Below are 22,694 nucleotides of genomic sequence, written 5' to 3' on the forward strand. Positions count from 1 at the left end.
GCTCACACCCGCGCCCATCCCGGCCCCACGTCGGGCCGCAGTCCTGCTGCAAACGCTCCCCGGGATGCCCCGCTGTACGCAGGCGAGTAGCTCGCGGGCACAACCTCGCTCGTGCGCTTAACGCCCGCTACGTCACCGCAGGAGCCTAGAGCTCGCGGGGCTCAGAGCCGAGCCCCCGGCACGCTGGCGCAAGAGAAGCGCGCGCCGCCCTCAGCGCTCAGGGCAGGCGCGTCACTTGCCCAGTGCGCACGCGCACGAGCCTCCAGCCCGCCGCCGGCGGCCCGCGCCGTCCGCACATGCTCAGTAGCGGACACCCCCCATTCCCCCCTCCTTGGAGGAAGGGCACCGTTGTGGCATGACAAGGGAGAGGGCGGGGAGGCCGCCGCGTAGCGCCCGTCCCCCCACGTCGCCATGCCGCTGGAAAGCTTGGCTCGCATCATCAAAGTGCAGCTGCCTGCCTACCTCAAGCGCCTGCCCTTGCCCGAGAGCATCAGCGGCTTCGTCAGGCTGACAGGTACCGCGGGCTGGCCCCCCTCTGCTAGCCCCGCCAGGATCCAGCCTCCCTCCGGCCCTGGCCTTCCCCTATTCCCTCCCCCCCCCCAGCCCATTCCTTCCCCTTCCTGCCTCATCCTATTCCCCCCTTCCCCGGCGTCCCCCACCTCTTCCCTTCCCAGCTCCCCATCCAATTCCCCAGCCCTCCCTCCCCATCCCATTGCTTTCCCCTCCCACACCTCCCCTGCCCGGAGCTCCCCTTTCTTGCCCCGATGGGTGTCAGGAAGGAGGAAGTGAACCAGCTAACATAACTGGCAGGAGAGTTGCTGGTCTCCTGCTGGTGGGTGAAAGTTTGCCCTTGTGTGCCTTAGTTTCCCTCTGCCTAAGGGGATGACTGCACTTCTGCCTTGTGTGCTTCACCGTGGCAGACAGAGAAGCAAGTCTGTGGCTAAAATAAAATAACCGCCAGGGGTAAAATATTTACTCTTGCAAAATGTTACTTCCCCCAGATCTAGTGAGAGTTGTTCCTACCAGTCTTAAGAATGACTCTGTTGACTGCCAGGCCAGCCCAGCGCTGCAGTCTCTTCCCTGGATCGAGTGGTGTTCTTTATGCTTCCAGCAACAAGATTTTGCAGTCTGAAAATGGGTAATAAATCTGATTATGTCTGTGGCCGGAATAGACTCTCCAGCTTGCTTCTCTATAGCTATATGGGCTGTGCCTAGCTCATAGGACAGAAAGCAAGTTTTATCATGAGACATGACTTGAAGACCTGCAGGGAGCAGCTGTTTTGAATAAGAAGGGGATGGATGTTTTACAGGTCTTTCCTAACTGTAACCATACTTTGAAATCTTACACATCACTTTAGTAGCTCTCCCTCAGTTCAAATTGTAATCACAGCTTAGCCTGGACTAATTAACCATGTTGTAATTGGTAAGTATAAGACTTGTACTTTTAACCTAAAAAACAAATCCACATTAGGTTAAAAAAAAGTCAAACAGGCTTAACAAGTTTTTATCTGTTCCATAATTACCAACAAAGATTCTTAAACCAGTGTTAAACTGAACCTACTTTGGAAATATCAACTAACATACTTTGTGCCTGATTTTCATTTTCACTGAGGCCTCTTTCCATTTTGACCGATTCTCATTACCCCTTACCATGAGCCTTAGACTAAATTAATATCACGCTTTTTTTAAGGCTCCCCATCTGTAGTTCGGTTACAGCCAAGTTAGGGGACCTGGTTAACTTTGTTTTGTAACTAGCCTAACCCAGTTGCCGAACAAAAAACCCCCACCACCTTGATTTCTTAAGAACAACTGTTTGACAGAGCGCCCTTTAAAAAAAAAAGTTACATACTATTTAAAGTATTTCTCTAAAATGTTATAGAAAGGATTTTCTGCTCACATGGTGACTTTTTTTAAAATAAGTGTCTCCTTAGCAAGGGAAAAAATAGACTGACTACATAAGGGAAATAGGGAAAATAACCATACAAAGTGCTGCCAATTGCACGAAGTGAACTAACTGAAAAGAGATTTTTTCCCCTCCTAACTTTGTCCGTGTTCTCTGTACTTACTACAATTATGGTTTCCAACAGAATTGGTATTTTTTTCAGGTTTGTGTCCCATTAAGATCCCAACTATGTTACAAATTAGAACTATTTGAACCTGGTTTCTAGACTCAGTTGTAGTGGGTTTAAGACCTCAAGTATCATATTGTTTTAGCTAGCACGGTTTATTTGGAGACATAAAAAAAATTAAACTGTTCTGGCAGGGTAAAAGGTCCTTTAAGATGCAGTCAGACTAATTTGTCCATACTGCATCAGCAAGCTGTACCATCTTCATGAGTGTTGGAAAACAGTTTATCTACAACTAGGCTTAAGTACTATTTTCCAGCACATTTACACTGTGTGTTTACTTAGTATCCCATAATATCTCTGGCGATCTTACAGTGGCACAGCTGCATCGATAGAGCTGTGCTGCTGTAAACTCACTAGTGTAGACATGGCCCTAGCCTCTTCATACATTTATGAAACTGAGGAGGTATGAAATCTACCTGTATATTCATACACACCACATCTATCGAAGTGCACAACTGACAGCATAATGGAATACACTACTTTTAATGCTCAATCCTGCAGTTTCAAACATTATAACTATTAAACACGAGCTTTTAAAAACTTAGCAAAGTACTTACTGGTCACTCAGGCTAGTTAGCATACCAACTTTGAAGCTTCAGTCATATGAGTTATTCTGAAAAAGGTAATCAAAACATTTAAGAGTGAGGTGGGGAGCAGAGCTGTTTACTCTCAAATCAGTTAGCTAAAAGGATTTTGTTTAAACTTAGAATAAAATAAATCACCACTTCTGGGAGGGGCCAATCATGTGACATTTCAGTCCCAAAGGTGAATGTTTCAGAAAGCAATGAACATAGGTAGAAGAGGGGATTAGAATGGAAACTGCTGTGTGATTGCTGTAGGAATTTGGGACAGTTTTTTAGCTGAAAAATTCCTAGTCCTACATTCACTAGCTCTGGTACTTAATGATTTAATGAACACTTGAACAATCAGGCATAGTGAAACTATGGATGCAGATACAAAATGTAGTCAGAAATACATAGCTACACGGCTAACATTCCAAATCTGGACACAGGATTCATTTCTGCAGTATTTAATAGGCTGATGTCCATGGTCACACTTAAATGTCTTTTCTCTACGATGTAATGTATACATCATGTTGATAGCACTAAATTGAGAAAAACAGCCAAGAATGCTATGCGTGCAAGGTTGAAGTGTTTCAGTCTTATGGCACACAGTAAACAATGTCTTTTTCAAGAGCATCCTCCTTGAAATAATATGCTCTTGGCTCACAGCCCCTTTTTTCTTAGCAGCAGCTTGACATAACAGCACATGATTGGTAGTATGACTTTGCTTGTGACCCCAATGTTGGATACCATCAGAGATGAAAAGACATGAAAGTATTCTAGGTTAAAGATGCTGAATCTCTCACCACCACCACCTGTTTGCTTGAGAGCATGCACGCTACAGATTGACTGAATTGTGATAAAGGACATTTGAGCAGAGTTTTCTGGGTAGCGTCTTACGGTTGAACTAAGCCTCTTACATTTGCAAGCCTACTAGTCTTCAAAGATTTACACTAGCTTTTGTGGCAGAGCTCCAACCTTGTCCCCGTGGGTCCCATGCTGCCAGGAGGTTTATGCTAGTTTCAGAGGCTCACTGCAACCCTCCACATAGCCCTTCTCTCTCTCTCTAGGGCCAGGGATACAGTCTGCTGAGCCCTTTTCATCATAAGCCAGCAAGGTTATCAGTGAGAGAGCTCCCACAGTCTCTGTTGCTCCTACAGCATCATGCCAAAACAATGTAGCCTCCTGTCCTGACAGGGGCCTGTTTTCTCCTCCCAGGAGGTGTTTCTGTAGTGGTAGGTTGAGGGGAACCTAGGCCCACCCTCTACTCTGGGTTCCAGCCCAGGGACCCTAATGGTAGCAGCTGTTGGCAGCCAACCTTTCACTGCCAGAGTTGCTACATTTCCCCAGGCCACTTCCCCACAGCTCTCCTGATTCTCCCTTACCAATTACTTGAGGATGTCTTTGTTAACCAGCCCTTCAGCCATATTTGCTCTCCTCTACCTGCCTGGGGTGAGCCCTTTTATAGTATCCGAGGGGCCTTAATTAGAGTCAGGTGGTCACATTAGCTTAATGGCCTCACCTGACTCTTTGCAGGTTAATTGGAGTCAGGTGTTCTCATTAGCCTGGAGCAGCCCCTGCTCTGATCAGTCAGGGAACAGAAAACTGTTAATCCAGTGGCCACTATATCTGTCTTCTACTACTCTGCTGTACCCAACTGGCCTGGGTCTATCACACTTTGTAATTTGCAATTCTATTCATAGGAGTTTTGTAGATTTGTGGTAGTGACAAAATGCTTTGCACTTCACCATAGAACCTTGCCATGGCAGCAACATTGGTGCTGAAATGGCAGAGTTCTGCTGATTCGCCCCTTCATGGTATGTATAGGCTTCTGTGATATTGATAATTTAAACTGAAATGACGTTCACCTCCATGTAAACTCTTCTTTAAGGACAGTGCCAGCAGTAAATGCCGGAGCTGTGATACCTTCTGGAAAAGATTAGGGAATTCAGTTCCCACTTATATCAAACTTCATATAAACCTTTACAAATATTTAGCAATTATTTTAGTAACTTAGCAGTTTTATTTGCTGTCTATCAGGTTTTTTAAACTGAGTATGGTAAGGTTGTACCCGCTTACTAGAGAAGGGGAGAGGAGAGAAAAAAAGCTGCCTTTATGCTTCTGTTACGGAGTTACTAGGCAATGCTGTGGAACTACTTTAGACTAAGCCAGTTAGGACTTTGGGGGAGCCTTTTTTTGTGAGCAGACTGTTTTTAGGGCAGGAAGCTTACACAGATTTGACCTTTTTGGGTTTGACCTTTGAGCATTTAGGGTTTTTTTTTGTTTGTTTTTAAACTGTGCACTTTTTACAGTGAGTTCGCACAGGCGGGGCTCCTGGGGAAGCCAGAGGGCCGTGCCCCTGCCAACTTTGCATTTAGACGTGACTTTTAGTCAGCCAGTAAAACAGAAGGTTTATTAGATGACAGGAACGTGGTTTAAAACAGAGCTTGTAGGTACAGAGACCAGGACCCCTTAGTTAGATCCATTTTGTGGGGCAGGGAGCCCAGAGCCCCCTCTGGCCCTTCCTTCATTTTTTTAAGCGAGCTTTAAACTGAAACTTTTTCGCCCCTCCTCTTGTCTTTTTTCTGGGCCAGGAGGCCACCTGATTTTTTTTGTTTTTCAACAGCTTTAGTTGGCACCTTTGCAGAGAAGGGGCCCAGGCCATTAGTTGCCAGGGGACAGCGTGTTGGCCACTGTTTGTGCAGACACCATTACACTGGCCCTTTAGGGCTTTGCAACAATTACACCCCCTTATTTTACCCCATAGATACTTAAGAAATGCATAGGGGAAACTAAGGCACACATACAGTATTTAGACAAAACATTAAGAACATTCTCATTTTGTCACATCTTCTCCCTAGGAGGAGGGAGTTTGGAAGGGGTGACAAATGACCACCACCTGAATTTTGCTTTTCCATGGAAAGGGCTCTAATGGGAGTGGACAGTGGAGGGTTTTGCCTGTCATCTCTACATTCTAATGGGGTGCCTCAGCTCCTGTGAGAACAGGACAGTTTGGTGACTTACAAAAAGGGTATTTTAATGCTCCTCTCAAACTGACTACGTGAAGGTCTAAAGGCCCCCTCCACTGAAATGTTGGAGGACTTTGATCCAGGGCCCCGAGAACACTGATTGAAACTTTCAGAAAGAAAGAGGGTTTCTTTTTTAAAAACAATGAAGGAGACGGGCTCCATCTTACAAAGAGAGGGAAGAGCATCTTTGCCAGCAGGCTGGCTAACCTAGTGAGGAGGGCTTTAAACTAGGTTCACCGGGGGAAGGAGACCAAAGCCCTGAGGTAAGTGGGAAAGCGGGATACCGGGAGGAAGCACAGGCAGGAATGTCTGTGAGGGGAGGGCTCCTGCCTCATACTGGCAATGAGGGGCGATCAACAGGTTATCTCAAGTGCTTATATACAAATGCACAAAGCCTTGGAAACAAGCAGGGAGAACTGGAGGTCCTGGTGATGTCAAGGAACTATGACGTGATCGGAATAACAGAGACTTGGTGGGATAACTCACATGACTGGAGTACTGTCATGGATGGTTATAAACTGTTCAGGAAGGACAGGCAGGGCAGAAAAGGTGGGGGAGTAGCACTGTATGTAAGGGAGCAGTATGACTGCTCAGAGCTCCGGTATGAAACTGCAGAAAAACCTGAGTGTCTCTGGATTAAGTTTAGAAGTGTGTGCAACAAGAGTGATGTAGTGGTGGGAGTCTGCTATAGACCACCGGACCAGGGGGATGAGGTGGATGAGGCTTTCTTCCGGCAGCTCACGGAAGCTACTAGATCGCATGCCCTGATTCTCATGGGTGACTTTAATTTTCCTGATATCTGCTGGGAGAGCAATACAGCGGTGCATAGACAATCCAGGAAGTTTTTGGAAAGCGTAGGGGACAATTTCCTGGCGCAAGTGCTAGAGGAGCCAACTAGGGGGGGCGCTTTTCTTGACCTGCTGCTCACAAACCGGGTAGAATTAGTGGGGGAAGCAAAAGTGGATGGGAATCTGGGAGGCAGTGACCATGAGTTGGTTGAGTTCAGGATCCTGACGCAGGGAAGAAAGGTAAGCAGCAGGATACGGACCCTGGACTTCAGGAAAGCAGACTTCGACTCCTTCAGGGAACGGATGGCCAGGATCCCCTGGGGGACTAACTTGAAGGGGAAAGGAGTCCAGGAGAGCTGGCTGTATTTCAAGGAATCCCTGTTGAGGTTACAGGGACAAACCATCCCGATGAGTCGAAAGAATAGTAAATATGGCAGGCGACCAGCTTGGATTAATGGTGAAATCCTAGCGGATCTTAAACATAAAAAAGAAGCTTACAAGAAGTGGAAGGTTGGACATATGACCAGGGAAGAGTATAAAAATATTGCTCGGGCATGTAGGAATGTTATCAGGAGGGCCAAATCGCACCTGGAGCTGCAGCTAGCCAGAGATGTCAAGAGTAACAAGAAGGGTTTCTTCAGGTATGTTGGCAACAAGAAGAAAGCCAAGGAATGTGTGGGCCCCTTACTGAATGAGGGAGGCAACCTAGTGACAGAGGATGTGGAAAAAGCTAATGTACTCAATGCTTTTTTTGCCTCTGTTTTCACTAACAAGGTCAGCTCCCAGACTGCTGCGCTGGGCATCACAAAATGCGGAAGAGATGGCCAGCCCTCTGTGGAGATAGAGGCGGTTAGGGACTATTTAGAAAAGCTGGACGTGCACAAGTCCATGGGGCCGGACGAGTTGCATCCGAGAGTGCTGAAGGAATTGGCGGCTGTGATTGCAGAGCCACTGGCCATTATCTTTGAAAACTCGTGGCGAACGGGGGAAGTCCCGGATGACTGGAAAAAGGCTAATGTAGTGCCAATCTTTAAAAAAGGGAAGAAGGAAGATCCTGGGAACTACAGGCCAGTCAGCCTCACCTCAGTCCCTGGAAAAATCATGGAGCAGGTCCTCAAAGTATCAATCCTGAAGCACTTGCATGAGAGGAAAGTGATCAGGAACAGCCAGCATGGATTCACCAAGGGAAGGTCATGCCTGACTAATCTAATCGCCTTTTATGATGAGATTACTGGTTCTGTGGATGAAGGGAAAGCAGTGGATGTATTGTTTCTTGACTTTAGCAAAGCTTTTGACACGGTCTCCCATAGTATTCTTGTCAGCAAGTTAAGGAAGTATGGGCTAGATGAATGCACTATAAGGTGGGTAGAAAGCTGGCTAAATTGTTGGGCTCAACGGGTAGTGATCAATGGCTCCATGTCTAGTTGGCAGCCGGTATCAAGTGGAGTGCCCCAAGGGTCGGTCCTGGGGCCGGTTTTATTCAATATCTTCATAAATGATCTGGAGGATGGTGTGGATTGCACTCTCAGCAAATTTGCGGATGATACTAAACTGGGAGGAGTGGTAGATACGCTGGAGGGGAGGGATAGGATACAGAAGGACCTAGACCAATTGGAAGATTGGGCCAAAAGGAATCTGATGAGGTTCAATAAGGATAAGTGCAGGGTCCTGCACTTAGGACGGAAGAACCCAATGCACAGCTACAGACTAGGGACCGAATGGCTAGGCAGCAGTTCTGTGGAAAAGGACCTAGGGGTGACAGTGGACGAGAAGCTGGATATGAGTCAGCAGTGTGCCCTTGTTGCCAAGAAGGCCAATGGCATTTTGGGATGTATAAGTAAGGGCATAGCAAGCAGATCGAGGGACGTGATCGTTCCCCTCTATTCGACATTGGTGAGGCCTCATCTGGAGTACTGTGTCCAGTTTTGGGCCCCACACTTCAAGAAGGATGTGGATAAATTGGAGAGAGTCCAGCGAAGGGCAACAAAAATGATTAGGGGACTGGAACACATGAGTTATGAGGAGAGGCTGAGGGAGCTGGGATTGTTTAGCCTGCAGAAGAGAAGAATGAGGGGGGATTTGATAGCTGCTTTCAACTACCTGAAAGGGGGTTCCAAAGAAGATGGCTCTAGACTGTTCTCAATGGTAGCAGATGACAGAACGAGGAGTAATGGTCTCAAGTTGCAGTGGGGGAGGTTTAGATTGGATATTAGGAAAAACTTTTTCACTAAGAGGGTGGTGAAACACTGGAATGCGTTACCTAGGGAGGTGGTAGAATCTCCTTCCTTAGAGGTTTTTAAGGTCAGGCTTGACAAAGCCATGGCTGGGATGATTTAACTGGGAATTGGTCCTGCTTTGAGCAGGGGGTTGGACTAGATGACCTTCTGGGGTCCCTTCCAACCCTGATATTCTATGATTCTATGATTCTAAGGTTGGAAAATATTTAAACTTTTGCTTTACATCTTTTTAAAAAAATTAAAAAGACCCTTTTGAGTTATCTTTCAAAATTTTTATAAGTCAAAAATCTTAAGTCTTGTTTGGTTTAATAATAAGAATAATAATAAATAATAAAGCAAACAGCAGGGCCTATGAAGAGAGCATCTAAATAGGATACCTAGGAGGGAAGAGAGCACTGGGCTCCTCAACAGAGCATTGCATTTAGACCCTACTCTCTCGGGGAGAGAGGACGGACACCTTTAGTATGTTACAAAATGCTTTTGTAAATTAGATGCTTTAAAGAAAATTAAAGCTATCTGAATGATTGATAGAACATACGGGTACAGTAGAACCTCAGTTATGAACATCTCGGGAATGGAGGTTGTTTGTAACTCTGAAATGTTTATAACTCTGAACAAAATGTTTTGGTGGTTCTTTCAAAAATTTACAACTGAACATTGATTTAATACAGTTTTGAAACTTTACTATGCAGAAGAAAAATGCTGCTTTCCCTTTTTTTTTTTTAGTAGTTACATTTAACATAGTACTGCACTTGCTAATATTTTTTCCTCTCTGCTTCTGCCTGATTGTGTACTTCCAGTTTCAAATGAGGTGTGTGGTTGACTGGTCAGTTCATAACTCTGGTGATCATAACTCTGAGGTTCTTCTGTTCAGCGCTCCAGGGAGTTGTGGGCATGCATATGTGGAATTCAGCACAAAACAAAACTCAGCCTGGTAAATGGAGATGGTTGCATATTGAATATGAAACTGAGCACATAAAAATTAGACCTTAGAAAGCTACATTAATACAACATATTTACTTGGTTTTCTGACATGCTTTTAAGTCTTTGGCTCTGATCTGTGCTGACCGATCCTTTTACCCTTGTAGAGTTACATTCACTTCAGTGGCACTGCACCTGGGCAAAAGGGTCTGCCCGCCCAGATCAAATGGCAGGAACCTTAAGTTTTTCAAGCAGCAGCTGTAATGTGGGCATGTTGAATAATCAGTTTTGAAGTACTAAATGTATACAGCAACACACTCTACTACATTGCTTTATGGAATCATTTAATGATGGGACATGTTTGCCTGCTTCTTCCAACAAGCTGCTCAACAAGAATACAGCCAAATCAGTGGTTATATGGTGCCAAAACTGCTCTTGAACTTAGTAATCAGCAGGAATTTTCACTTCATTTTTAGCAGACGCTGCTCTTTGACTAGAGCTCATTTAAAGATACCTTCAAAGTGTTTCCCTAACTCTCGAAAAACTAACCATTTGAAGTGTGAAACAGCCATCTGGTTACTTCTTGAAATATCTCTTCTTTTGTTGAATTTTTCCCCCTGAAGGGCTGCAATTGGAGACTAAGGACTTGTCTGCACTAGGAAGTTGTACCACTTTACAATCCAACAGCAAACCAGAATAGTTATTGTTTCCTGGTTTGTAGAATTTATGTTCTGCACGGTGCTTGCTCTAAGCACTGTGGCAGCTGTAATTCAATAAGTTACTGATTAAGAACTAAAAGATTACTGTATACTGATACAACCATGTTTTGTATAAAGCAGATTAAATATACAAGCATTTTCTAGGACATTTGCTACTCTTTGTATTGTATTACAGTCCGTTTGTTGTTCTCCTGTCCCTAATCTACCTACTTTTCTCTGTGCTTAGGTCATGAGCACCTAGGAGAAGGGTTTGTCCCATCTTGAATGTCTGGGAAACGGCTAGCACTGGTAGCTAGTAGGCGCTAGTGGTTAGTTGTTAGCATTGTAGGTACTACAATAATCAAATCATCCCAACATTTAGATAATTGTTCTGGGTGTGTTTATCATTTTACAAAACATTTGTAGACAAGATCACTGCCTTGAATATTATGCAGTCTAACTCAAAGTATTCACAGAGTAACAACTCAAATTCAAGACAAGGAAGGAGATATTTATAGAACTATCAATTGAATTGTGGTCAGTGAAAGATTACTATACAGCACAGAAGCATAGAGTCAAAATTTTATTTATTACTAATATTTACTACTATAAATTAAAGAGAATGAATGTTCTTTGGCAGCCACAAATGAAAATTTACAAACTTTGATTTAGTTTGTTTCCTGGTTGTGAAAGAAGGGAATTGAGTGACCTTAAATTATGGTATTTAAAGATATTATTTGTACTGAGTGAGCATCTGCTTGGCCATCAATCAAGGTTCAGGGTGCTGTGCTAAGCACCATACTCACTAAGCACGCATTTGTTTGAGTGTCGATCTTGTAGTCTCAAGCAAAAGCAGGCCTGACCCCAGAGTCAGGGTGGGCAGTAAAATAATATTTCGTTATTAGAACTTTTCTTCTTTTGCATCCCTAAGTTTAATTAGGAAAAACTGACCCTGAGAGTCTTAAAGTTCTTGCCTTATCAATCACAGAGAAATGAGGGGGAAAATACATGGTGGAGAGCAGCATCTTACATACAGCTTTGTATTTTAGGCTGATAAAAATCCTGAGCCCCCTCTACCCTAGAAACTGAACCATTTTTTGAGATCTGAGGTCAGTCATGGCCTCTCTCTGACTGCTTGTGTTGACAGGGACAAACTATAATCAATGCAATATACAGAACCAGAATTTACCCTGAAAGTACAAGCATCAAGGGTTAGCAGGGATGAAGGGAACAGTATTTGGCATTGGGTTTCAGACATGAACTTAGTGTTAAAAAGAAAAGGAGTACTTGTGGCACCTTAGCGACTAACCAATTTATTTGAGCATAAGCTTTCGTGAGCTACAGCTCACTTCGTCGGATGCATTCAGTTGAAAATACAGTGGGGAGATTTATATACATAGAGAACATGAAACAATGGGTGTTACCATACACACTGTAACCAGAGTGATCACTTAAAGTGAGCTATTAGCAGCAGGGAGGGGGGACCTTTTATAGAGATAATCAAGGTGGGCCATTTCCAGCAGTTGACAAGAACGTCTGAAGAACAGTGGCGGGTGGGGGAGAGGGATAAACATGGGGAAATAGTTTTACTTTGTGTAATGACCCATCCACTCCCAGTCTTTATTCAAGCCTAAGTTAATTGTATCCGGTTTGCAAATTAAGTCCAATTCAGCAGTCTCTCATTGGAGTCTGTTTTTGAAGTTTTTTTATTGAAGAATTGCCACTTTCAGGTCTGTAATCGAGTGACCAGAGAGATTGAAGTGTTCTCCGACTGGTTTTTGAATGTTATAATTCTTGATGTCTGATTTGTGTCCATTTATTCTTTTACGTAGAGACTGTCCAGTTTGATCAGTGTACATGGCAGAGGGGCATTGCTGGCACATGATGGCATATATCACATTGGTATCTATCAAGTATTCTTACAACTACAATACCCACCTGCTGAAGTGAAGAAACAGATTGACAGAGCCAGAAGAGTACCCAGAAGTCACCTACTACAGGACAGGCCCAACAAAGAAAATAACAGAACGCCACTAGCCATCACTTTCAGCCCCCAACTAAAACCTCTCCAGCACATCTTCAAGGAACTACAACCTATCCTGAGGGATGACCCATCACTCTCACAAATCTTGGGAGAGAGGCCAGTCAGTCCTTGCCTACAGACAGCCCCGCAACCTGAAGCAAATACTCACCAGCAACCACACAACAGAACCACTAACCCAGGAACCTATCCTTGCAACAAAGCCCGTTGCCAACTGTGTCCACATATCTATTCAGGGGACACCATCATAGGGCCTAATCAAATCACCCACACTATCAGAGGCTCGTTCACCTGCACATCTACCAATGTGATATATGCCATCATGTGCCACCAATGTCCCTCTGCCATGTACATTGGCCAAACTGGACAGTCTCTACGTAAAAGAATAAATGGACACAAATCAGACGTCAAGAATTATAACATTCAAAAACCAGTTGGAGAACACTTCAATCTCTCTGGTCACTCGATTACAGACCTAAAAATGGCAATACTGCAACAAAAAAAAACTTCAAAAACAGACTCCAATGAGAGACTGCTGAATTGGACTTAATTTGCAAACTGGATACAATTAACTTAGGCTTGAATAGAGACTGGGAGTGGATGGGTCATTACACAAAGTAAAACTATTTCCCCATGTTTATCCCTCTCCCCCACCCGCCACTGTTCTTCAGACGTTCTTGTCAACTGCTGGAAATGGCCCACCTTGATTATCACTACGAAAAGTTCCCTCCTCCCCCCCCTCCTCCAGCTCTCCTGCTGGTAATAGCTCACCTTAAGTGATCACTCTTGTTACAGTCTGTATGGTAACACCCATTGTTTCATGTTCTCTATGTATATAAATCTCCCCACTGTATTTTCCACTGAATGCATTCGATGAAGTGAGCTGTAGCTCATGAAAGCTTATGCTCAAGTAACTTTGTTAGTCTCTAAGGTGCCACAAATACTCCTTTTCTTTTTGCGAATACAGACTAACACGGCTGCTGCTCTGAAACCTATCTTAGTGTTGTCACACCCTTAGTGTTCAAAAGTTTCCATCTCTCTTATTTTCTTGTCGTGGCTGCCTCTTCCCCCCAGTCCCGTGTGTTTCTTCACAACAGTCATGCTGAAGTGTACAGTACAGTCATGATTATTATGTTTTTTATGCTGGCAGTATAAATATATACAATATATAGACAACCTTTATCTGTACATCAAAATGACGTGCTCATGAGTGAGGTAAGATAAGCATCAAATTCCTTGTAGGAATTATGTACTGATTATACTTTAATTTTTCAGTGGAGGGCCACAGGCACAATTTTTGTGGGCTTTCCATCTAACCTCTATACTAAGGGGGCTATTGGTAACCTAAGTAGCATCCCATACAGGAAGAGGCCATTCTTATGAAGCCTCTTTTACAAATGTTTGAGCCACCTCTGTTCAGAATATATGCTCCTGTAGTTGCTGTGAAAGTGTGTGTGGGGTGAAGGGGATGGGATAGAGAAGTCAGGGGCACATTGAGAAGTAGCCTCCACAGACCACTTGAGTGAATCTCTGACCTTGTCATCTTACATAGTAGGATGACAAGCTGCATGTGGATCTAATAGGGGATTTGGGGTTTCTTAATTTATTATTTAAAACTGTGATCCAACACTGACAGGACTGTGTTCTCCCTGCCCCACCTAACTTGCCGAGTTATCTCGTGGGAATCTGAAAATTAGAGGGTTTTTTTGTGTTTAGAGTGCATGGAAGTGAGAACTCATTGACTGACTGAATCTAAAAACAGGAAGCAGTACAATCATCTGTTAGAAAAAGCCCCCTGCTAGTTAACTTTGAGGCAAACATAATTCAGGAAGTAACTTCTGAATTTGCATAGAGCCTGGAGTCACTGCAAATCCAAATGCAATAGCACGTTGCATGCTGAATGGTGGATAGTTCATACACGTTTAGTGTTTTAACTTACTGATGAGCTGCTCTGTAACCAGTTAGACTAGAAAGTGGTATAATAATTACAGAAGTAAGTGAGCCCCTACTAGTGCATACGTGATTTAGTTTTTGAAACAGATATTAGAAAGTAATTAAAAAAGGCAACAGAGCTACCTCTACTGCTCAGTTTTAATATGAACACTAGTTTTTGTACTCAAGAACCACTCTGGCTGACACACTCCTTCCACCTGACTTTTTTTCTTTTCTTTTCCAAATGAGAGGGAGAGGACAGAATATTAGCTGTGGATGCTTCAATGTACGCTGTGGCCATTCACTTTAGTTAGGCTGTCAGTGTCAGGGTTCTCTTTCCATTCACATCTAATAAAGGGTCTTGTTATTGTTAGGGAACTTAAAAAGTGTGAGTATGAAAAAAAAATGAGTGGACATCTACTTCCCAGAAACTGATAAGGGGAAAAATAGAGAGGGTGGCAACACCCTGGTAAGATGCCTATGCCCCAGCTTCTTGGGCGAGAGTTGGGATTCCTGTCATGTTACTCCTAAACATTCCCCAGGGCCTCCACTTTTTGGATTGGTCTTTGGCTAGCAGAAGTATAAGTTTGAAGATTCACCCCTTTCTGATTGTAGACGGAGAAGGAAACTCTGGTCTCTTCCTTCTTCCCTTCTCTTGTGTTCTTTGGCGGGACAGAGATTTGTCTTTGTTACTCTACCCCCTTCCCACCCTCTATTTTTTGGATTCCCTCATAAATAGCTCCAGTGATTGCCTCTGATGCTCAGCTTTCCCAAGCAATAGCACTGTGAAATTGGCTTGATTCTTATGTTTGTGTTGTCTACAGAATTCTGAATAGCATCAGTGAACAGAATATTGTTAATTTTGTTGCATCTGCTTCAGAAAGCTATGTGTAGCTACAGAAGCAATGGAGCTGCTTGTAGGCTCAGAAAGACATTACTGCATGAGCTCAAATTTGAAATGTGTTTTGTAAGCATTGGGGCTAGAAAGTTGTTTTTAAATTAAAGTCGGTCTCTCTCTGCATGTCAGTTTTTCAAGATGTATTAAAGGGTATCCCTGTGGAAGTTCTGTGGCTATAGTTTGGCTCATGAGTCCTAGATAGGAAGCCCAAAACTGTAATCGAGGTGGGGGAGATTGGAGCCAAATGGGTGGAGGTGGCAGAAAAGAAAAAAACTGGTCGCAGTTGGAGCGGATACCGGAAAGGACAACCTCAGACCACACCCTACCACCGGGGGCAGCCCAAGGCCCCAACTACCCCCCAAGGAACCCTCCAGACACCTTATTGTCCCGCCACACTGTTCTCCAGCAACCCACCTCACCCCAGTGACACGTCAGCTAATGTTTTAAATGTAACACGATGTTTTAAATGTAACGAGCTGGGGCATGTTAAGGCCAACTGCCCCAAGAACCCCAACAGATTACAGTTCATTTCACCAGAATCACACCAGAGGTCCTCAGGCCCAGATACCTCCCAGATACCCTCAGAGCGGAGGGAAACTCTGAGTGTGGGTGGAAAGAAGGTCACCGCGTGGAGGGACACCAGAGCACAAGTGTCGGCTATCCTTAGTGGACCCAAATTTAATGGACCCAGAGATCCAAGTGACAATTCAACCCTTCAAGTCCAACTCTTTCAGTTTGCCTACAGCCAAGTTGCCTGTCCAGTACAAGGGCTGATCAGGAATGTGGACTTTTGCAGTCTATGATGATTATCCCATCCCCATGCTGTTGGGGGAAGACTTGGCCAATCATGTGAAGCTAGCCAAGAGGGTGGGAATGGTCACCCACAGCCAGGCTAAGCAAGCCGTCACACCTAGCTCTGTTCCGGAAACTTCTACCAGGACCCGGTCAGAGGTGATGGAACTGGACCCCGTGCCAACGTCTGCAACAGCAGTAGTGGATTCAGTCCCAGAGACCCAGGCAGAGTCGGTCCCAGAACTGGAACCAGCGGAACAACCAACACCAGAGGGCCCCACTGATCCTGAACCGGCAGCAGCCGATAACCCTACACAAGAGGCTCAGCCGGAGCCTAAACCCCAACATAGTGAACCAGCGGAGAGCGGTTCACAGTCAACGCAAACAACCCCATCCCCTACATCGCTTCCAGAGGGACCAAGCCTAGGTCCACAATCCAATGAGGAACTGATGTCTCCAGCATCAAGGGAACAGTTCCAGACCGAACAGGAAGCAGATGAAAGCCTCCAGAGAGCTTGGACGGCAGCATGAATTTTGTTTTGATTCTCTGGAAAGCCTCCAGGTCCCTTATATACTGCAGAAGTCATTGGCTAGTGAAGCTAAAAACCCTCCACATTTTGCTACCACAATACAAATAATAAATAACAGCTTCCTATCCTGGTTGTTACTGGTCTTTTCTCTGTGTTTCCTCTCTGTGTGTTTGTAACCAAGTGGGCTGAGACTTTGTTCCTCAGTCATGCCTACTAGATGAGCTAAGTGTTCTGTCTTTGAGCTTGGCTTGAGGTTCTCCGTGCTATATTAAGATGCAAATCACTGTTCAAAAATCTATTTAATGCCATTTGATTCTAATGGCATTTTTAGATGAGGCCCTTCTTCTCTCTGTGTGTTTAGTCTTATTGAGTGTGCTACATGTTTTGTAAGTGCCCTACTTTGGTCTGTAGTGCTCCCATGTGTGCATCTTATCTGTCCTGGAGCTCTGAGTAGATCTTACAGATTTGGGGAGGCCAGGAGACTCACCTTCTCTGCTAGTGGGTCTACTGAATGTGTTGTTTGAAAAATTCTTTCAGAGGAGAGAATCTTTTCTTATGCCAACTGCATTCTTACTAAATGTACCTTCACAAGTTTTAAAAAAATGTATTAAAATCCTTTAAGTGGTGGTTTGATTTCCAAATCTTCATGTTCTGGAACAAAAGCTTTCCATACAGCATTTTGTCGTATGCGTAACACCTGCTGCGTCAGCACACAACATGGTTAAGGCATAATTCCTAGCTGCAAAACCTGACCACAGGATCACTGACTTCCTAAGAAAGTTCTTGAGACCTTATTTTCAGGATGCATTGTTTCTGCTATTGGCAATTGAAAGAATAGGTGAGGTGATGCCAGATTATCCCGGAACAGTAGTTGAGTCCACAAGGTACCACTACTTACTTTAATCAGGTACACTTGAAAGGCTTGCTTCTCCGACTAGGTCATTGGTTCTTGCCATACATACTCTGAGCCCAGTCTTTTGAGGTTCGGGGCACCCAACTCCCACTGGGTCAGTCAGAATTGGATGCTCAGCACCTTGCAGGATTAGACCTGATGCAATTCAACTCTGGACAAGCTGACTGGAAAGAGACTTCTCTACTGAAATATTAATGCAGATTTGGATTTTAAACAAAGATTCACTCAGTTCTTCTGCCAATTTCCCTGCTGGAATGAGGGTACTCAAGACTTCATATAGCCATCACATATGCTAATGACAGAACAGGCAAAACTATCAGATACCATTAACTTGGGTTTGAATAGAGACTGGGAGTGGCTGGGTCATTACACATATTGAATCTATTTCCCCATGTTAAGTATCCTCACACCTTCTTGTCAACTGTCTAAATGGGCCATCTTGATTATCACTACAAAAGTTTTTTTCTCCTGCTGATAATAGCTCATCTTAATTAATTAGCCTCTTACAGTTGGTATGGCTACTTCCACCTTTTCATGTTCTCTGTACGTATATATATCTTCTTACTATATGTTCCATTCTATGCATCCGATGAAGTGAGCTGTAGCTCACGAAAGCTTATGCTCAAATAAATTTGTTAGTCTCTAAGGTGCCACAAGTACTCCTGTTCTTTATGCTGTTAACAGTTCCTCTTATATTTGTTAGAAAATGCTCCAAGGCTAATTTGAGTGAGCAGGTAAAGCATTAGGGAGCCTTCATTTAGTGTTAATCATGGTTTGATCTCTCCACTGATTCCCCTTCCTCTACTGCATCAATCTTAAACCACGAGTGAGAGCCTGGCCCCATTGAGATCAATGGGAGTTTTGCTCTAGACTTCCGTGGAGCCAGGATTTTACCCTTTGTTCTGTCTCCAGAAACCTATGTCCTCCTCCTCTATTTTCCAATCTCTCGTCTCATTTCACTAGTCCCCTCCATCTGTTAGCCTCGATTCCCTGCTCATTCTAAATCAAACAGGAAGAGCTGCTGCTGTGCCATTTGAGTGTAACTGATGCTGTTCACAATCCTAGTGCTCTATATAAGTCTAGTGTGTTTTTTAGTTTCAGAATGGCTGCGGTTATTGCCGTTCCTGGGTGTCCTGGCACTACTTGGATATCTGGCTCTTCGTCCATTCTTCTTGCGGAGGAAACAGCAGAAGGATAGCTTGATTAACCTCAAGATCCAGAAGGAAAATCCCAAAGTAGTAAATGAAATAAACATTGAAGATCTGTGCCTCACTAAAGCAGCTTACTGCAGGTGTTGGCGTTCTAAGACGGTAAGGTACTTTATAGCAACGGTATAGGGCTATGGAGTTAACTTTTTATTATTGCCAGTTCTGCTTTCTGTGAATTGGAGCACATTACTCCCACCCTGATGCTGGACGGGTTCATGGGTTCTCTAAGAGTTGTGTAATTCTTTTTCTCCACTCTAAACCTACATATGCAGGAGAGCTTAGACACCTACAAGCCACTTGACTGTCTGTTCTCCGCACAATAAGTAGAGTGGCCACCCTTTAGTCTGGTGCAGTGATTCCCAAACTTTTGTACTAGTGACCCCGTTCACATAGTAAGCCTCTAAGTGCGACCCCCCCCCAATACATTAAAAATACTTTTTTATATATTTAACACCATTATAAATGCTGGAGGTAAAGTGGGGTTTGGGGTAGAGGCTGACAGCTCACGATCCCCCACATAACCCCTTGAGGGGTCCTGACCCCCAGTTTGAGAACCCCTGGTCTGGTGAAAACTAAAGTAAATTTTGCCTTTCCTTTACGTGTTTTGCTCTATTCCTGGAATAAACCAGGGCTGGACAGAAAACAGTTCCATCTCATGAAAAACTTCCAGATTTTTAAATTCATTTTTGTTCAGAAATTAATTTTTGTTCCACCTCAAACAAGACCTTTCAATTTTTTTAACCCTAAAAGCGATTAACGTGGGACTCACAGGCCAAGTGACTGCCTTCACCAGCAGTCTATTCAGAAGTGGATTTCTCTCATTTTGACCTTATTTCAATCTAGACCTGTGAAACCTTCCCAATGAAGTGTTAAAACTGATACTTTTGTACAAAACGTTTAGAAGAAACAGCATTTTCCAGTGGGGGGAAGGGGGGTTTCATCAAAACTTGACCAACTCTGGAATGAACCTTAAAGTACATTGGGTGCTTCTGGTTTTAGCTGCTCCTCCAGTGGGCTATTTTGTCATGGAGAATGTGTTTTAAAAAAAAAACAAAACTCTTTAATGTTTTAGGCTATTGTACGGAGTTTAATTCTTCAGCAGCAGTGGTCTTCTGACTGACCAGTGCCATATACCTGATGGATGATAGGGATTGCTTGGATGTTGGAAAAGAACAATAGGAGGAAACTTTAAAAAAAATGTTTTCTTTGTAAAATGCTCTTAAGCTCCACCCTGATGCAACATGCTGTCTTTGGCACATTTAAATGCGTACGTATACTTCTGTGCAGAAAAAAGGTATCTAGTCTAAAGCTGCCCAGACTTTAGTACTGAGAGCTACCTTGTCAACTGGCTGGAAGTGAAAGGACTTTTCATTCATCTATTAAATATACAATAATCATAAACTTGTATCCCTGTCTCCTCTTGTATCCCTATCTTATCTGAGAAATTAAGATTAATTGCTACTTATTTATCAATCATTTCTGCAGCTGGGTCACATTGTCCCTTATCCTTTCGCTTTAGGGAAGGAGTGGCAACAGCTCTAATTTATGGGATGAGGTGTTGCATTTGCTTCTTAAGTTATACTCTGAGCATTTCTGACCTATAGACTTTTTTGTTGATGTTTGCGTTGGTGGGGTCTTGATCTCACTCCAACTATATGGATTATCCTCTACACAAACGACCACCACTTGTCTTAGTTGCTTGCTGTATAGTAAATACACTAATCATTCTTGTCTTTTCCAGTTCCCTGTCTGTGATGGCTCTCACAACAAACACAATGAATTGACAGGCGATAATGTGGGTCCACTAATACTCAAGAAGAAAGAAGTATAGAGAATCTCTAATTCATTAAATCATGACTGATGTGAAGTCATTTATATACTTGTAGTTGCAGGACACAATGTATTATGTACGTCTAAATGGTTGCTGTAGATTTCCTTTTGGTTTAACCTATAGTTACAGGCAAGTGCTAGACCTAGGTCTGTGATTTGATACTTTGTATGTTCTGAAGAATCATGTCTTATGTAAAACTGTAAAGTAAACATCTTTGTAAATAAGCCTTTTTATCTGAACAGTGACCACTCCCAATCTTACAACTTAATCTTTTCAGGATGAACGTGATGTAATAAAAGCCATACTACTCTTAAATGGCCAGATGTGTATCTTTCCATTGCTTTTATTAGAGGCTGAGATGCTGTTAAGAACGAACGAAGACTGCTTTTCAGGGGAAAAAAAAATCCTGTTTTTGTCCTACTTAGTGGGTCTGATCTTCAGCTGGTGTAACAGCTCCACCACTTCAATTGAACTATTTTAATTCACACCAGCTGAGGATTTGGCCTAATTTATGTGTAAATGACTAACTTCCTTTTACCATACCAGTCCTTCCACCCTGACCTTCTGCACAAAATATATTGTAAGATGGAGCCATATCAGAGGAACAAAAAATTGTTCCAAAAAGAGTATGGAAAAAGAAAATTAATAGCCGACATTACAGTAACATAGGTTGTCTATATTCCGATGGCGGGAGGGAGTACAGATGCCCACATCAGTTGGTCTGTGCAGTAATCCTAGACTGTCTTCAAATTAAGTCACTGTTGAGGTTAGGCAGCAATACTTACAGTGCACCCTTATTTCAGGGCTCTAAACTTAGACTTCAGCAGTTGTGAAGCAGGGACAGGAGTTTGCCCCTTGCAGATAATTCTTATACTCAAGATGATGCACTTTTACCCAATACGAAAGTCCCAGCTCCTTGGATGGAGTAGGATCTGCTGATTAAATCACAGAACTGGATTCAAGGTGTGATCTTTATTCCTGTCTTTACTACTCCATCACACGGCCACCTAGGATAAGTCACAACCTCCCTGTGCCACAGTTTCATTTATCAGTCTTCAATTCTTACTTAGCCAACAATGCTTATCAAAAGTTTTGATCCTTCAGTGAAAGGCACTATAGGTCAGTTTTCAAAGCCTAATTTAACAGATGACAGTGCCACAATCTGCATTCTGTAGAGTTAGACCTTAAGGCCCCCTTTATATTAGTGATTTTTTTTCCACCATTAACAACAATTTAGCTGAACCAGTGCTAGTAATCTTGGAATCCCCTGCTGACTGCCAATACCATCCTCAATCTCATGTCAACACAGTCCTGAGAAATACTGCATTTAGACAGCAGCTATCTACACTACAGCTTCTCTAATGGTGGACATTTTTTCCAATGTTTCTAATGTAAGCTTAGGCCCTGTCTATAACAGGTTGCATTTCTTGATTTAGTGTGAGGTGCTAAAAGGGCCTGGCTGTAGTAGAATATATGGCATTTTATAGGACAGCGTTTATAAAATGTCAGGACGCTATTGTGTTAACATACTTGGTCTACCAAACCATGTAATGGAACTGGAGTACAGACCTACTGTAAGGTTTTAATACTTTTCCAGAATATAGTTTGGTCTTGTCCTGATAAAGGCAAGATCAAATTGTGTCAGAGTAGTGTGTAGTTAGAACTTAAGATATTTCTAGTGTAGAGGAGCCTTAAGATTACTATGTGTATTGCCCAGCTACTCAGTTAAAAATTACTATTGCGTCAATAGTGGAGAATTATTATATAAAAGTAATAAAATAATTTGAACTGAAATCTTTAAATTAAGATTGGGCTTGAACTAGACTATCGCTTTTAGAGAGACATCTAAATTATTGGGCTTGATCGAAGAATTACTGGGTGAAATTCATGGCCTGTGTTGTTTAAATGGTGTTTTCCACCCTTAAAATCCACAAGCTATCAAAAGAGGCTGGTTAAGTTATACAAGTCCATTTGTAATTTCAGCTTTTATCTAGTAACTCAAAACTTTTGCATTCAAGTAGTTTGATTTACTTATTTGTGAGAAGTACACTGTATGCATCTTTGTAATGAAGATCGGGGTAGAGTGCAAGAAGCACAAAGTTAGTTATTTGCCAAAAATCTGGTTTCAGAGTAGCAGCCATGTTAGTCTGTATTCATAAAAAGAAAAGGAGGACTTGTGGCACC

General features: G+C 43.2%; 1 protein-coding gene across 1 annotated transcript; it reads left to right on the forward strand.

Moving 5' to 3' along the window:
• The first annotated feature begins 296 nt into the window (after positions 1 to 296).
• Positions 297 to 20,825, forward strand: CISD2 (CDGSH iron sulfur domain 2). The gene is made up of 3 exons (XM_084625346.1): positions 297 to 514; positions 18,567 to 18,781; positions 20,421 to 20,825. The coding sequence occupies exons 1-3, from the start codon at positions 412 to 414 to the stop codon at positions 20,508 to 20,510; spliced, it is 408 nt and encodes a 135-aa protein (XP_084481472.1). The 5' UTR covers positions 297 to 411; the 3' UTR covers positions 20,511 to 20,825.
• Positions 20,826 to 22,694: the final 1,869 nt, after the last annotated feature.

Source organism: Lepidochelys olivacea (assembly GCF_965140295.1).
Source record: "Lepidochelys olivacea isolate rLepOli2 genome assembly, chromosome: 4".
In the NCBI taxonomy this organism is placed as follows: domain Eukaryota; kingdom Metazoa; phylum Chordata; order Testudines; family Cheloniidae; genus Lepidochelys; species Lepidochelys olivacea.

Excerpts from the sequence above, each read along its gene's own strand:
- CISD2 (XM_084625346.1), top strand. The coding sequence starts at position 412 with ATGCCGCTGGAAAGCTTGGCTCGCATCATCAAAGTGCAGCTGCCTGCC. Across the intron at positions 515-18,566 it reads CGGCTTCGTCAGGCTGACAG|TTTCAGAATGGCTGCGGTTA; the intron begins GTACCGCGGGCT and ends TGTGTTTTTTAG. Across the intron at positions 18,782-20,420 it reads GGTGTTGGCGTTCTAAGACG|TTCCCTGTCTGTGATGGCTC; the intron begins GTAAGGTACTTT and ends TGTCTTTTCCAG.